This window comes from Trachemys scripta, chromosome 13 (genome assembly GCF_013100865.1).
Source record: "Trachemys scripta elegans isolate TJP31775 chromosome 13, CAS_Tse_1.0, whole genome shotgun sequence".
Taxonomy (NCBI): Eukaryota; Metazoa; Chordata; order Testudines; family Emydidae; genus Trachemys; species Trachemys scripta.
Window position 1 is genome coordinate 42,917,901 of NC_048310.1, and position 17,876 is coordinate 42,935,776.

At 47.6% G+C, this 17,876-nt stretch overlaps 1 protein-coding gene across 3 annotated transcripts in view; it reads right to left on the reverse strand.

Annotated features, from left to right (window-relative positions):
- The window catches only part of PLEKHG4 (pleckstrin homology and RhoGEF domain containing G4), a 159,607-nt gene that overhangs the window by 50,351 nt on the left and 91,380 nt on the right, over positions 1-17,876 (reverse strand). For all 3 annotated transcript variants that reach the window (XM_034788275.1, XM_034788274.1, XM_034788276.1), the window contains 2 exons: positions 1,699-1,837; positions 288-410 (listed from right to left, as the gene is read on the reverse strand). In XM_034788275.1, the coding sequence (XP_034644166.1) occupies positions 288-410; positions 1,699-1,837 (262 nt within the window). The remainder of the gene's footprint in view (positions 1-287; positions 411-1,698; positions 1,838-17,876) is intronic.

Below are 17,876 nucleotides of genomic sequence, written 5' to 3' on the forward strand. Positions count from 1 at the left end.
CGCAGCATTCCAGGAGGAATGGTACGATACCTTCAGTCTCTCTCGGAGCTACCCACAAATGTGTTGCTGTCTCCAGCCTTGTGTGTACGGATCACTCTGTTCAAGTGTAGGTCAGAGGTCGTTTAAGCCTGATCTGTGGGATGTGCCCCCAGGACGGTGTCAGCGCGCACTATGTATCAGCCTGGCAGGCGGCATCCGCCAGCCAATTCCCCCACTATTGTGGCAGGTAGGGTGTTCTTTCCCACCACAAACTCTTCTGCCCCTCTTTCCAATCCGAGAACACTTACACTGGCAACAAGATCAAATTCCCTGAACTGCTTTTGTGCTCGAAGCAGCAGCTCCAAAGAATCGTCCAGGTCAATCATTTCCTTTAGCTGCTTCCCGCCAACGTTCTCGATCCAAGTGCTGACCTAGGAGAAAAAGGGGAAAGCAGTTGTGCTATTTGTCAGCCAGTGCTGCTGTGCAAGGCAGGCCTTTGTGTGGAAGAGCAGGGAGCTTCTTTGGTGAGGTTGGTCATTTAATCACTGGAAAGAATGCATGAGCATTTCTGCCCAAGTCTCAGCATTTCAGTGTGTGCCTCCCGCTTTACGCATGGACCTTTTCCATGTTAGGTCTCTGGATAATTGCTCTGCTGTTGCTCACAGGGCCTCAGGCATAAGCAAAGTGAGTGGCTGCTTGAGGTCTGTGCTTCTGGGCAAACAGCAGTTGGATGAAAGCTCTGCAACTCCTGGGCTGGTCCTATCTTCCTACTGCTCCTGCTGCCAAAGCTCCATTTGCTGCCACATCTCCTGCTCCCCACTCCAACTTCGGTCTGGCAGAAGGATGAGGAGCAACGGCATTACTGTGAACACAGCAATGGAGTCGCACCTATGTGGGGCCCTAGGATATCTGCTGTCTTATTTCCTGAACACAGCGCCCAAGATAATCTCCGGTGTCCATGTTATTCCTAGCAGCTCCTCATCACAGGCCAATCACTGACACTGAGCTCATCTCCTCAGGGATAGTCAGACTTTGTCACCTGGCTAAGGACTGTGTTGGTCTTCATCTGCCTTCCCTACAAACACACTCCCTAATCCCATTCCCACCCTGGGGGCTGAGATGGCTCTGCTCGCTCTGAAGGGATGGAATGAGCCCCATCGGCCTCCTCTGACGTGGGGGAAGGGCTCCTCAGCGGTACCTCCAGAAGAGTTTCTCTGCAGTGCACCATGGGAAACATCATGTGTTTGTGCGCCTGGCCAGGAGGCCTCTGCATTCTAAGGGATTAATCTGATTTCCATCAGTGTGTATCTGAGGGAACCTTACTGACATTAATGGGGTTATACTGGATCAAACCGGTATGAAGGTCACATGCTTGGGGCTGGACTTTCCGACGTGCTGAGCATACAGAGTATCTGCTGACTTGGTGCTTAGCACATCTGGAAAGCTGGCCCCAAGTCTGTGTGTCTCGTCAGGACAGGAATGCCGGGTCACTGGATGCTATCAGGTGGGGAGTGCCCGTCTCAACCTGGGCAAAAACTACTAAATGCCAAGTTGCTTGTGGAGTATTTTTGTGATCCGAAGGCATGTCCCTTTGGGACCCTTTTTGTGTTATTTTACTACCACCTGGTTCAAACCCTGACATAAACTGGGATTAAATACCTGGCCATCTTTGTGGGACATGCCGTCAGGGCTAATCAATCAATGACAAACTGGCCTTACCTCCCTAAAACCTTCTTCAAAAGCCTCGAATTCCATCACTAGCTCCAGTTCCTGGATGCGTTTGTTTGACATCATCACCAGTAGGTGGACACCCTCATCCACTCGGTTATAAAGTGTGCTAGCAGCATCCAGAGCGTCTCTGAAAGGGAACACAAGTCCAGTCAGTGTGTATTTCATACCTATATATGACTTGGCTATTGGCAGCCCCTGAGGGTATGTCCACCCAGCAAAGAAAAACCCGTAGCTGGCCTGTGCCAGCCGACTTGGGCTCATTGGGTTGTGGGTCTTTGTAGACCAGGGTTTCTCAAACAGGGGTGGCCGCTTGTGTAGGGAAAGCCCCTGGTGGGCCGGGTCGGGCCGGTGTGTTCACCTGCCCTGTCCGCAGGTCTGGCTGATCGCGGCTCCCATTGGCCGCGGTTCGCTGCTCCGGGCCAATGGGAGCTGCTGGAAGCGGCAGCCAGTAAGTCCCTCGGCCCGCGCCGCTTCAGACAGCTCCCATTGGCCCAGAGCAGCGATCCGCGGCCAGTGGGAGCCGCGATCGGCCGGACCTGCGGACGGGGCAGGTGAACACACCGGCCTGGCCCACCAGGGGCTTTCCCTACACAAGCAGCGACCCGTTTGAGAAACCCTGATGTAGACTTCTGGGCTCGGGCTCGAGACTGGACTCTAGGACCCTGCAGGGTGGGAGGGTCCCAGCCACAGGTTTTTCTTTGCTGCGTAGACATGCCTTCAGTCACCCTTCATCCAGGAGTTCCTTGTCATGCAAGAACAAAGTACGTCACAATATATATCCGAGAACAGCAAGGCACTTCCACTGCTTCAGCTTACCCTCCTAGCATTCCAATACCCATGTCACTGCATTCTATTCCGGAACGGAGACAGAGATCCTACCAAGGGGCCGGGGTTCTTTACAGTACTTCGTTCCGAAGCTCACGTGGGCTGCAAGGGGCACTCAACTTTTTGACCCAAAATTTACATTTTGTACAAATGTGGAACTGAATCAAATGCCTTACTGAAATCCAGGTAAATTATATCCATTGCATTTCTTTTGTCTAAAAAATCAGTTATCTTCTGAAAGAAAGCGATCAGGTTGGTCTGGCACAATCTATCTTTTGTGAAACCACGTGTTTTATCCCAGTTCCCATTTACCTCTAGGTCCTTAACTACTTTCTCTGCAAAATTTGTTCTAAAACCTTGCATACAACTAACAGGCTGGATCACTTTTTTCCTTTTCTTAAAAACAGGTATTGTACTAACAACCCTTCAGCCACAGGGTCCGACCCCCGAGTTTACAGGTTCGTTAAAAATCCTTGCCTTTGGGTTTGCAATTTCACGTGCCAGTTCCATTAATATTCCTGGATGATTATCCAGGTCTTCTGGATTTAGTACCATCAAGCTGTTTGAGTTCGACTTCAACCCTCAGATGTAGTAATTTCTATTTCCATATACTCATTTCCGTTTGCTACCCTGCTATTATCCCTGAGATCTTCATTACCCTTATTAAAACCTGAGGCAAAGTATTCATGTATGTGTTGGGCCATGCCTAGATTATCTTTAATCTTCACCCTATCCTCAGTGCTTAGCAGTTCCACTTCTTTTTTCCTTGTTTTTTTTTTTAATTTATATGGCTGTAGAACCTTTAACTTCTTGTTTTAATTTCCTTTCCAAGGTTCAACTGTGCTTGGCTTCTCACTTTTTCCCTACACTTTCTGACCTCCAAGATGTAGCTTTCTTTACTGATCCATCCCATCTTCCATTCCTTGTAGGCTTTCTGCTTTTTCTTAATAACCTGTTTGAGATGCTTGCTCATCCAACTCTGTAAGCCATCCCTAACAATTTTTACCCTTACTTGGGACACAGGCTTCAGATAGCTTCTGTAACTCTGACTTAAAGTAATTCCAAACGTCCGTCACTTTCAGATCCTTGAGTTCTTCAGTTCAGTCCATGTCCCTAACGAATTCCTCTTTTATAGGGCCCTTAATCAGGGAAGCCCCACCCCTTAATCAGGGCTCTGCTGTAATTGATGCTGGAGCCTGAATATCAGTGGGTTCCTGTCTGCTTGCGACATCACCACCAGGAACAGAGGTTCTGGAGCGCTGCTAGAGATTGTAGAGGACCCACGTGTCAGGATGGAATCAAAGCTCATTCTTCCCTAGCTACAGAGGTTCAGCTGGGAAACCCTTGTGTTTTAGCTAGTGTGTGGTATAACTGAATCTCTCAGATTGATTTATTTAACTATAGTTATAAAGAAGGGAAAGACATGGAAGCAGAAAAGAAACAAGGTGAGATCTATCAGCCCTTACAAGAAAATACTATGATACCCTTCAGTGATACGGCCAAGCACTGTCACTGTAGTCTGTTCTCATAAGGGATGCAAATGGTCACTTTGGATCAGACATACATGTCCTCGTATGGTTATTACCTACCCATCTATTTTACAGATCATTTTTTTGACTTGGTATTAGGGCAATAATTTTTATCCTACTAAGGCCAGGTGTCTTAGTCACACGAGCCCAAGTGCACCAGGCACAGAGGAGTCATATAACACTCTAAAAATGATCTCGTTTTCTTTCCATAACACTGCCACAATTTTAGGAGCAGATATATCTCGGGACATTCCAGGGCTAAAAGTGAGTGTGCTGCGCCTGCTGGAAAACTGGGAGTCTCCACTCCCCAACAGGATAAAGCTTCCCCTTCCAGCTCTTCCAGGGGTCGCAAGCTATCAGACCATGTTGCTGGTTCAGGACTGAATGTTGCCCATCCTGGCCCTTGGGCAGGAGTAATTACTTTTTTTGGGGGGGGCAGGAGGAGATTTCATACGTGGAGGAAAAGCAGGGAATAATCTCTACAATAAACCAGTGGTGGGTATTTGAGCTGCTTGGTTGTTCAGAATGTTAGGATAACCGGGGATGGGAGGGGGGAGATGGATTAATGGGCAGAGTGCAGGTGAAATATCCAAGGTGTATGATACATTTTATTCGTCACTTGTCCCACAATCCATCACGTGATATCAGCTCCACATTTCTAGCCTATCTATGCACATTTTGACACTTTGTTAAACTTCCTGGATTAAAAATGCGCAACAAGGAAAAATGTTCAAAAACACCTACGTGACTTAGGAGTCTAAGCAGAGGTGTAATCCTGATATTTTAAGAGCAGATAGGTACTCCATCCGCACCAGCTCCCCGGCTGCCATGACCCCGTCTTGATAGTGTGCCCCCCTCTCCTCTCTGTCCCCACATTTTCAAAAGAGATGTAGGGACCAGATTTTGAAAGGATTTTAGGCACCTAAAGCTACAGATACCCACCTAGTGGTATTTTCAAGAGTGTCAAGGCACCGGACTCCACTGGCCTATCTGCACCTTTAGCACAGAAATCTCTTCACAAATCTGGCCCTTAACAGCCTAACTCTCAGGCTCCTAAGTGAGCTTTTGAAACGGTTACCCCTAGGAAGAAAGTTATTAACAGTCCAGCACCCAAGCACATCTCTACCATAAATTACAGCTCTTTTGTCTATGAATGCTGGTATCTAATGGCAATCATCCTGCAATTTTGTATTTCGTATCTAGCTGGCATGAGGCTGTGTGATAGCGCTGAACAACTAACTCAGCACAGCACAACTCCATAGAAAACTTCCATCCAAAGCGATGCCAGATGCACAGCTGCCAATTATTAAACCTCAGTCTCTTCGGGCACTTGTAACTTTGTTTGTTTTTTTTCTCTTCAAAATACCATGGAACTGAATGGATTCCTCGATAGAACAGCCAAGAGCAAAATCACTGCCAGGCTGACACCTGGTACACTAGAGTTCAGAGGAGATGGGGTTTTGACAGCAACAGTGCAAACTCTGATGAAAAGATGTTAAAGGGAAATGCTGGTACTGCCTTCCACAGACCCTGAATAAAACCAGCCTACATGCTGTCTCCCAACTCTCCTGGTAGGTAGCAAAAAATCAGAGAAGGAAAAATTGGAGACTAGCATTGCTATTGGACAGAGTTAAGATTATTTGGGCGCATTAACAGTGCTTTTCCTTACTTATAAATGTTGGGGCTCCTTTTAAATTCAATCTTAACTCTGAATTTCCTGGGATTTTAATGCTTGTTGTTATAAGTAGAACATTTGTGGAAGTTACTTTTTACCTTTTAACTCACTGATATGTGCCCTCATCCTTGACTCTAATCATTGCCTAATGTCTAAGCATTTCTGGCCTCAATGATATCTTATGACAGAAATTTTGTGTGTGTGTGTGTAAAATGAAGAAAACAGATCTGACTCTCTGGTTTAACATTGTGTAGAAAAGATGGCTTCTATCTTGTTAACATCAGAAAGTAAAAAAATGGTGGTTAAAGTCTTTAATTGACTTCACTAATGGCTTGTGCAACTCTCCCAATGAAAAGCAGGGGGCCGTCTGAAAACACAGAGAAATCTCATCGAGAGCTAAAGCTCAGATTTGCTTGAATCAGTCAAAGTTTCCCCTGCCCACGTGAGTGTGGTAGACAGCCTTTCACTGCATTCTTTCAGGGTCAAATCATTCACATTAAATTTGCAATACTGCAGATTCAATATAATTTATAACAAAAATGAGTAGCTTGATGTCAGCTTATATTTCCCTGAATCCTGTTTTCATTGGGCAATTATCGTTTGTGTGGAAAAGGTTCCAAGAGTCTTTAACAGTTTTCTGGTTCAGGGCCAGTTCTGTTGTATAATTCTAGGGTAATTTTAGACCTATAATTCAAGACTTTTTTCACTGCATTTTTTTCTGAAGTTTCCTTTCCCAAAGCTAGAATTGGACTGTCCTGGGGCACTCTCACTGCTAGACAGTGCCTCCTCCTGGCCATTCTGGGGATTAGCTCTGCAAGGTCGATGCCCCTTCCCGCGGTTGACGCCCTCTTTCTGTCTCTCTCGGTCTGCAGCCCCTCTCTTGCTCCCCGAGCTGCTGCTGCCTCTTTGTGACTCAGCTCTCCAGCCAGGTCACTACGTGGTCTCCCCTTTTGGTGGTACCAAAGTCTATCTCCAGCAATCCTAGGCAGTCTTCCCGTTCACAGCCTCAGATGCTACTCCCTCAATATCAGGTCGGAGAACCCAGGCCCGGCCTCTCCTCTGGGTTCCAGCTCAGGGGTCCTCACTTCAGCACCCCATCCCTTGCTGCTTTTCCCCTGAACCTTTCCTGCCTTTCTAGCTTTCCCCCTGCTCTGGGTTTGCCAGCCCAGACTCCTTCCTCCCAGGGAATAGCTGTAGGCTACCTAGCTCTATAGCCCCCAAAACACCTCCCTCCTCCCAGAGAGTGACTGCAGACTACGTCTCTGCAACCCCCCCAACCCCCCTTTGCTGCTCTCAACTCCTTGGGCTTTAGACAGGACCCCCCTGTTCCTGTGCAGCTAAGCCCTGTCTAATTAACCCCTGCTCCCTGGCTCCTCGTCCAGGTGCAGTCTGAGAGGTTCATTGCCCCCCTCAGCCACCTTAACTCCTTCAAGTCTTGTGTGGGGCGGACGCCCCCATCAAATGGAGATTTAGGGATTCACTTTCCAGAGAGGGTTGTGTGTAAGAACACAGCCCCAGGAGAGGACCCCGTGGGCTGCCAAAAACTGGTGCCTGTGTCTTGTGCCTGTAGACCGAGGTGAAGAGCAAATGGAGAACAGATTTCTAAAAGTAGCAGAAGAGTGATCCCAGCCATTACTGTCCTGTCGTCCAACTTTTAGCCTAACCAAATAATGGAACAAATATTAAGAGAAAATATCACCAACCAACCAATCTAGAGGGACATGGAACTGTGACGGGCATGGGGAGCCAGCAAAAAACATCTTCCCAGACTAACAGGATAGGTTTACAAATAATACCGGTGGACGGAGGGACACACTCTAGCCTGGTATTTATTAAAGCAGTTGATGGGGGTCTTGTGAAAGCCACCCCTCGACATTAATTCAAATAGCTTGGGCAGGAGAGCTGTTGGCATGTGGGACCTGGCCCAGGTCCTTAATCCAGTCCTCTCCGAGCTGAAGGAAGGCTGGATTCACCTGGGAGGAACTCTTGCCTTTCGTCTCCTCTCAAAAGTCCACTGTCTTCTACATGTGCAACATAACGAGAGCGACGGGGGCAGGAGAAAGAGACACTTCCACCTGCTTGTGTTCACAGATCAATCAGTGAGGACAGTACCCAGACTTCCAGGAGTTGGGGGTGGAATACGAATTCAAACCGAGAGATAATTAACAGCCTGGCCTGCAGCATCTCCTGTGTCTTAGTCTGTGAGCCACATTGTTGCTGGAGATGAAAGCTTTGAGGCTGCCAGACGCACGTTCACACCTGTCGTCCCAAGGCCCCCAGCAAGTGCTGTGACAAAGGCATCCGCATCAAGAACTCTTCTGTGCTGACTCTCATGGACCTAGAGATTCCACAGCTCTAGGGCTCCAAGGCACAAGGACACCACTGCAGTGGGCCAAGACACGGCTCACCACTGAACCAGTCTGCTGGCACATGATGTCAGCCAATAGGTCCCACTGTGTTCCGGGATCCATGGCCTTCCTTCTCTCAGCCTTGTGCCCAGCACACGTACCAAGAGAATTATAACGTCCCTGGCAGTCTGTGTGAGGAGTCTGCCCGATTCCCGTCGGTGCGCAGAACTGCGAGGTGGGGCACAGGGAGGGGCAGGAATGGGGTTATTAAAACATCCCAGGAACTCCGATCAAGTTCACCCCTTCACATCCCAAATACAAGAGCAGAAAACAAACTGTCTGGAAAATCAGCTTCCTAGCAGACAGCTTAAGGCTTGCTAAGCACAGACCAGAGAGGGGGCAGTTATGTCCAAGTCATTATCTATATAGAGTCAGGGCATCCCATGACGTTGCAGGGCTGCCAGTTTGATATCACTTGAGCTGAATATCTGTGTACATTTCTGAAAAGATCAAAGGGAAGGAGACTTGAGAAAGCACGGCTTGATTAAAAGTAACCAGCCTGGAATCAGCAAAGAGAAACCATGCTTAATTAACTGATGGGAGTTCTCCGAAACTTGGGCTGGGATGTAGTTAGCCAAGATGCAGAGCGCAATGTCTACTTAGCCATTCCGCAAGGCCTTGTCAGACTTCAGCCCAGAGGACTGTGTCTACAGTGCAGTTATGAGAACTAGTAAAAGGGCAGGAAACAAAGGGCAGCTGCAAATGCAATATTTTCAAGCTAGCAAGAGAGGTGACTTGAAGGTCATCCTTTACAAGCAACTCCTGTCTCAGACCTGACAAACTCACTACGCCAAATATACTGCTTTCATGGTATTTATCCATAAAGGATAGCATGTGAGGTCTCTACTGAACGCTTGTAATGTATCAATATTCATAATTGTTGCGAGATGTGTGTATGAGTAATATTTAAGGAATAATGTAACAATATTGAAAATGACACCTCATTGGCTTGGAGTACAAGTTAGTCAGCAGGGAAATGTGTGTGTCAGTGATGGCCATTCAAGTGGGCGGGAGTTGCCACTCCTCCCTGGTTAGCCAGTAACTCAACGCAAGGCTCAGCTGTCTACCCTTGCCCCATCACAGAACTATCAACGGAAAACCATGAAAGGCAACTGAAACCACTGGGAGGTAAAACAAGGGACTGCAGGTCTCTGAATAGAGACAAAGGCCGGACTCGGTATCTCACAGGGTGGGGAAGAGGCGTCTGGTGGAGCAGGGGTGTTTCATGAAAGATTGGGTCCTGATTCCTGGGAAGCCAGCCAGCTCTGCGACAGACTGACAGAGGGGAGGGGGAGAACCTTTTATATTAGCTAGAAAAGTTATAGGACCTATTATAGGAAAGGTAACTATTAACAAGTGTTGCCCCGAGTTCGAGTTTGATGGTTTGGTTTTGTATGTAGCCATTTGTTTCCAGCACTTGCTCCTGTTTCTAGTGGAATCTCTATTCTTCCTTAAATAAACCTTCTTTTGTTTTAGTGCAAGTGCTCGGCAGTGCTGTGTGGTTTACAGGAGTGGTGATTTAAGGTAAAGCTGATAAGCCGTGGCACGGGCTCCTGAGCAGGGAGAGGCTCTGGGATCTCTGTGAGTAGCCAGTGCCAGGGGCTGGATGTCAGAGAGGAATGATTCAAGGGGACATGGGAACCGGGGTGCACCTCCTGTTAGCCTGCAGGGCAAAGGCAGGGTTGGCACAGTGTGAGTGGCTAACACTCAGCTAGCCCCGGCAGGACTTTCTCTCACAAGAGGCAGAGGGTAACAAGGTGACTCAAGAACTGTCACAAACACCTTTAAATGGGAAGGCTGGAGAGAAAGGGCTTCTCTCCACATCCTCCCGCAACATAGGAGACTCTGAGGGGGGTGAAGTGGCCCATTCATGTCAATGCGATAGTCTCATTGAATGAGAACAGCCCTGGAAATGATACAACCTGAAACAAGAGCTCTGAGCCATGTGAACCAACCCAGTAGGTGTTCCCATGCCCCTCCTGACTGCCTTAGAGCCTGCATCATATCCTGCATGCGGGATAGGTGTGAAGCATACCGGTTCTCAGCTCCCCACTCAAAGGGGCAGGCCTTCCCAGATCCTCACTCACATGGGGACAGAGAAGGGGCCTGAGACTTGCCCAAAAGGACAAGCCCCCCAGAACCTGGCTCACATGAAGTGAGGAGGGGTCCTAGGGATGCCAACAGTCTCCTATTAGAAGGAACATTCCTTATTTCTTCATGGCTGTACAAGATCGGGAGCAGCAGGAACTACCCCAGTGAATGTGGGTGAGTCGTGCTCATTAATGATTATGATAATAAAATAAAATATCAGGAAGAGAGGGGAGTGGGGATGCTAAGAAAACAGTCCCTTATTTTTGAAATACAGTGTTGGTAACCATAGGTCCAACTCCTGTAGATGGGCATGAGCCCCCAGATCCCCCCCCCCCCCCCACACACACACACACACACACCAGCAAAAGGGACTCTGGCACTCCCAGATGGGCAGGGACTCCATAAACCAGACCATATGACGGGGGCAGGGAAGGGGCTCAGACCCCCCTAGAGGGGCAAGAGCGCCCCAGATCTGGGCACATGCAGCATGTGGAGCTGACAGGTGCCCTTGTCCCTATTCTCCCCAGGCCTCCTGAAATTCACCCCCACACCTCCCGTCCACTGTCCCACCTCTCCACCCCCTAACTCCCAAGCCTCCCTCACCTTAGCCCCCAACCACTCCCCCTCCCCTATCACCAATCCCCATTTATCCCCTCCCCATAACCCCACTCCTCTTGCTGCAGCCCCAAACCCCTAGACCCCCACTCCTGCACCCCCAATCGCCCCTTCTCTCCCAGGAAGCATTCACACGTCTATATTTTTTTACCCTAATACTTTGAGAGATCCAGGGGGGTTGAGGTTCACTGGAAAATCTGGAGAGTGCAGGCGGTTAGTGTACAATATTGGGGTGCGCTGGCAGAGCTAGGGGTGCATTGGAAGAGCTGGGGGGTCTCATGCCTCTCTTGCCTGAATCCCCACTCTCTCAGCTCCCCTACCATCCATCCCCATTTATCTCACTTCCCATAACTCCCTCCACTCCCTACAGCTCAAAACCCCTCTTCACACACTCCTCCGCCCCTAATGCCCCTCCCCTACATGTCTAACTTTCCCCCCTCAAATATTGATTACATTCCCCCCAAAATAAAACTGCCACTCATGACTCACAAACTGTAGCCAGTCACTCAGTCCAAAACCCCTTTTGTCTTAGGTGGGGGCTTACGATTAACTGACCCTTAGCTATGATAAATGAGGGTGAGTTCGCTGCCATTAATCTCAAGGCGTTGTGTGGTTCATCCAGTGATTGGTACCTCACAGTTTAACAGCACAAGGCAGCAGAAGGAAACAGTGTTTGCGGGGATGCTACTATAATACTCACGGGTCAGACTCAGATTGACTTTGAAATCTCAATGAGATCAACAAAAGAAGCTACATTGGAATAAAACTGGATAAGACAATCTACTTATAGGGATAATTGTACTTCATGTTTGTAAGTGGCTTTACAAGCATTGCCTAGCATGAGAAGACCGGGATCTAGTTCTACATTCATATTAACTGTTATTTGATTTGCATTGAGCATTGTGTTATCCAGCCAGCTTGTGTTCTCCGAGTAAGAATTACTCCTCCTTTAAAAGACTCAGCACAACACACAGATCTAGGGGGACAATCCTCATTTATAAATCACGTTCCCCAACTTTGCACACGCTCCACGTACCCTCTTCTACACAATCCATTACTTCACACGATATATCGTGACCGTGGCTGTACCATGACATCTGTACCAACGTCAGAATAGCTGACCGCTCCCAACTCATCCATAGGACCAGCCAGGCCTGTGGGAAGAAGCAGGCTGACCCAGAAGCAACGAGGCAGCAGAACTGGGGTCCAGCATGGACAACACGGGGTTATTTTTTCCATAATATTTTTATAAAGTCCCTATGTGCAGCATGTAACTAGGTACCCAACGCACACCTGGCACAATGCAAATACTGAACAAAAATGAGCCAGAACCTTGAATTCTTCCTCATTTAAAACGGTCATTGAATCAATTAGACTTTTGCATGAGCAAGTACATAGTAAGGAAACAGCAGCCGCTTCGGTTGGCTACAAGCTGGGATTCAGCACCTTGCCCTTTCTGTCACTTAGGGTGACCACCTGAGGGGAAGAAAATATCGGGACACATGTGGGGGGGGAGGGGCCCGCCGGCTGAGCAAAAACAAAAAGCACAGTGCTGCCGGCGGATACCGGGACAGACACCTGTCACGGAGTGTGGGGGGACACAAGGCCCTGCACCCCCGGCTTCCTGCAATTCACCATGACTCTCAGCCAGCCAGTAAAGCAGAAGGTTTATTTAGATGACAGGAATACAGTCCAAGACAGGTCTTGCAGGCACAGACAACAGGGCCCCCCTCAGTTAGGTCCATCTTGGGGTCCCAGGGCACCCTAGCCCCCTTGGGAGGTCAGAGCCCTGTCTGCCTCCCAGCTATGTCACCAGCCAGCTCTGAACTCTCTCCCCAACCTTTGTTCAGTTTCCCCAGGCAAAGGTGTCACCTGGCCCCTAACCCCTTCCTGGGTACTCATGTTACATGCTCAGATATTCTCCCTCGGCCAGTCTCCCATCCCCCAATGCAGACTATCCTAGCCACACTCCCCTGTCAGCATTCAAAGACTACAGTAAGAACAGTCCCAGTTCGTCACAACACCGAAATATCGGGACATCTGGTCACCCTCCTGTCACTGTAAATCCCACCATGTATGCTATTTTCCATCTACTGGAATGTTGTCCCATGGCAGAAAGCCACCTTTCAGGACCGTGACGCACTGCCTACCTTCACTACAGAACTGGGGACCCAAGGGGACACCTCAAGGAGCAACCAAAACTTACCTAAAAAGGCCTTGACCTCCTCTGTTGGTCTTTGAGAAACTCAGGAACTGCAGCCTCCATAACACACCTTTGGAATGTGCTCAACATGCGAATGGCTGTGCACTCCTTTATGTACAGAGCAACAGGGCTTGTTTAACTGTGATGTGAGTGCTTGTCACCAGGCTCAAACCACCACGTAAACACAGAGAACAGGTTGGACTGTCCGAAAACGACAGCCTGGAGCAAAGGCATGTGTCTGGGTAGAAATGTCGCTGTGTGCGTCTTTGCCCTACACCTCACACAAATGGATGAAAACATGGAGCAGTGACCTGCTCACCAGGGAGAGATCAGAACACATTCTTTCAAGAGAAATTGACCAAATATAACATGACCTCCCTTCATGGATTCTAAAGCCAGAAGGGACCAGTCTGTAATAATAATGGTCAAACCCTGAGGTCCTTAACCAGATTTGCAGAATGCCTGAGGCCATGTACATACAACGAACTTTGGTTGACGCAAGTTAAAGGTATAAAACTGTCACGGTTAGTATATCGCTTGTGCGCAGGCATATCTGGCTGCTTGCGTTGGTGCTACAGATACTCACCAGCAGTGTTTGTGCTGATGCAAAGTGCAGTGCACTATGGGTAGGTGTCCCAGTGGGCCACACGTCATCCTCCACTGCAATGCCTTCTGGGAAATTTTTGCAATGCATTGTGGGGCACACATGAGCTGCACAGGGGTCAAGTTCCCATCATGCAATTTTCTCCATCCCTATCTCAGCATTTTCACACATTCTTTTTTAAATCCCACAAACCGGCGCAGCACTTTTTGCTGTCCACCATCCCACAGAAGCATGACGTCTTCACAGTTCTGCACCGTTATCGTGAACGTTTCAGAGCCACGGGAAGAACCACAACAAAGAGGGGGAGGATGATTTCTTTGAGGATAGATTGCTAAAGTCATAGCAAAAAAACAAATCCAGGTGGCTGGTGATGTTCACGGAGCAGCTGCAGACAGTGGAGCGCTGCTTCGGCGAAACGAGCACTGATTGGGAGAATTGGTACAGCGGTGCTACTGCAGTGCTGTACGTATAGACATGGCCTTACTCAGAGTCTTCGCTTACAAGAAGCTAGAACCCTGAATGCCAAGAAGTGTGGATTCTGGCAAACTCAGAGGGGTCTGAGCTCTCTCGGGCCTCAGTCTTCAAAGGCAACCATTTAGGGACAGTCAACAACACAATTCAGCTGATCTCAGCCACCATACTGCTGCATAGGCAAAGAGGAGAGGAGGGTCCCAAATTAGTGAAGCTCCAAACCACATAATGGCTTTATAAAATAAAACCAACACGCTGAAACTGCACCTGGAAGTTTTGGGAAGCGAGTGCTGCACATGGCACACAAGAGGTATAATCCCTTTGACCCTCTTAAATAACTCCTCTCTCTCCTTGGCACTAGTGCCATTTATACACCTATTTCCTAGGTTTTCAGGACAAGGGACCACTCCTTTGACCTCCTGCGTAGTGCACCCCATGAAACATGGCTGAGTAAGGAGTCTCTAAGGTATATCGTTTAGAAAGACATTCAATTTTGATTCAAGTGATGAATACATCATGTCCCAATGGTTAATTACACCTCCCTGAAAAAAGAGAGTCTCATTTGAAGTCTGAATTTGTCTAACTTCAGCTTCCAGCCACTGGCTCCCATTCTGCCTTTGTCTGCTAGATTAAAAAGAGGCCTCTGCTATCAGAAATCTTCTCCCCACATAGGAGCTGATGGACTTTGATCAGATCACCTCTTAACCTTCTCTTTGATAAACTATACACACTCAGCTCCTTCAGCGACACACTCTCAGGCAGATTTTCCAGATCTCAAATTCGTGTAGCTTTTCCCTGAACTCCCTCCAATTTTTCAACATTTTTTTGAAGGGTGGACACCAGAACTGGACCCAGTCTCCAGTAAGGGTCTCACCAGCATTACAGGTAAAGGTACCACTGCCTCACTGCTGGGTAAGGCACATGTAGTTAGGGTTAGGGTTCCTATGGGTAGGGCTCCCCGCCCTAGTGCTATGCTTCCTATGAGTAAGGCATTTGGAGTTAGGTTTCCTATGGGCAGGGCCCCTGGAGTTAGGGTTAGGGTTCCTATGGGTAGGGCTCCCCACCCTAGGGTTAGAGTTCCTATGGGTAGGGAACATGGAGTTAGGGTTCCTATTGGTAGGACTTCCTGCCCTAGGGTCAGGGTTCCTAGGCATAGGGGACTGGAAGTTAGAATTAGGGTTTCTATCTAAACCACAGGATTTGGGGACTTCAACAGCAGAGTCAAGGGAAAGGGTAGGGACGGCTTTGTGGCCTGCATCATGCGGGAGGTCAGACTAGATGATCATAATGGTCCCTTCTGACCTTAAAGTCTATGAGTCTATGGGTAGGGCACTTGGAGTTAGGGTTATCGTTCCTACGGGTCGGGGGGGAGTAGCTAATCTCACTCTGGCTGGTCATATACAAATTAAGGTTCACAAGAGATGCCTATTTACAATCTTAACAAGATCCCAATTAATAGATGCTAGGGGCTGGAGGAAAAAACAAAAACAGCAGGAGTTCCCCTTTTTAGGAGTACGACAATATATTTTGAAACTCTACAGGTACAGATGAAACCTGAGGTATTCAAGAGAAATGTCCAACATAACAAGAGAGACAAGGTGGGTGAGGTAATATCTTCCTTGGACCATCTTCTGTAGGTGAGAGAGACAAGCTGTTGAGGTACGCAAAGCTCTTCTTTAGGTCTGATCTGAAGTTGGTCTAATAAAATGTATTACCTCACCCACCTTGTCTCTCTAATGTCCTGGGACCAACATGGCTACCAACACTGCATACAACATAACAACAAGTCGTGTTCAATAAAGATGAACCTTACTACGTTGTGGGTACATATATATTATCTGTCACGCATTTGATGTAATTCTAAGATAATGTATATACAATATATATTGCACTGATAAATTAGCACCTCCGGTCATTTTTCTTTATTTAGTTGTATAATTAAAGTGTTACAAGAGTCTCGGTTTAGTCTGGTCACCTTTGCGGTTTTAGTGTGCTGTACTATAAATACTGATATTTTCTTCTCAGTGCATAGACACAGTTGTAGCAACACAGCGGCAAGTTAGTTAGAAGACTAAAGAGTGTAAGCTTGCCCAAGGACAAAAATATAGTGCTCAGTGGAGTTTGTAGCCAACTCAGTGTATAGAAAATTCAGAGAGAAGGTTGCTAATGAAGAAAACCGTTCCTCAAAAAGTCTTAGAAGCATCTTTTGTTGTGGCCATGCACATTGCAAAATGCAACCCAGCATACACCATAGAAAACCCTTCTACTTCCAGCAGCAATAGACATACCGGTATATAGCATTATGATTGGGGAACAGCCCTGGCACTGAAAACCATTCCTAGGTCAAAAAATGTCATCTGTCAATACACTGATGACATTGCAGAAAACATGCAGGACCCACTGACAGAACTAGTTAAGAAGAGTCAATATTTTGCATTGCAGCATGATGAAGCCACCGACTGGCCAACATGGTTCAGCTTCTGTGTTATGGGACAGTTGTCCAAGCAGGTACAATAGCTGAAGAACTTCTATTTAACAGGCCCATTCTTCTCACTGACATTTTAGGCTGAATCTGAACATGCCCAAAAATTTGATATTTTCAAATGATAGCTTTGAAATCCCAAATTAGATCAGATTATATAATTAAACCGTATGTGGTCGAATACAGTCTCAGAACCATCCAAACTCTGGTAACCCTCTTCAATCTAATGTACTCGGTTGGTTTAAAAAAAAAAAAAAGGTATTTGGCTGTGCCACCAAGTTTTAGAATATCTGTCAGGAAGCCGCAGTACTAAAACGTTGGGGCTCTCTGGTGCTAGACTAAATGGACTCAGAGCACATGTCGATGACATGGTGATTAAAAGATCAGCAGCCACTGGGCACCTCGTCTGTGTAGGAGCTCCCAGTTTTTCTACTCTGCTGTAGCGGCACTAATGGAAGTGCAATGGTGAGAAATGCGAAGATGGCGACTAGGTTTTAGGGACTCACCTCCACTCACCCCCTAGCCCCCAGATCGCACTCTTTCATAAGAACTTACGCTGATGCTGCCTCACCTCACCTGGCTTTTCAGTGCTTAAGATGCGAGTCTACAGAATCGGTGTCTAAATCCCCCACACCCTAAGCAGTGAACTAGAATATTTACCAAAACTAATGTCGCAATGAGTTTGCTCTGAGCTGGTATGCAAAATAAAACGCCTCTTAAATACACAGAATTTACCTGCCAGAGGAGTTCACTTGCTGTTTGAAATGGCACTGAGGAATTTCACAGGCAGCAGCGGGGTCTGGCTATTGCAGGCAGAGTCCATCATTTTTATGCTGCTATTAGTTCTCTACATTATTTGTCTGCTCTTTGGCTAATAGCAACAGCAGGACTAGCTGCGATTCCTAGATTTGCATTTCAACACCAGCCAGGCCAAAGCTACTACACCAAAGGATCTGTACAGTAGAATCTGGAGGCTTCCACTGTCCATGCTAATGTGTCTGAGTTTAGTATGCCAAGTATAGCAAGCTGAAATCCTGGGTACAAACACAGAGGTACGGTACTTGCAGCTGAAAACACTGCCCCCCAAGGACTCTATTCAGCAGAAATTACATGCTGGCTACCATGTCACGGAGGGCTATGGAAGATCCCAAGTAGATGCTGCCAGCCTCAGCACTCAACAGGACACTTTTTGGGGCTCCAAGACCATTATTAGATAAGATTCCCCCATAGGCTGGACTGGGACAGGAATCTTTTCATTTCCTT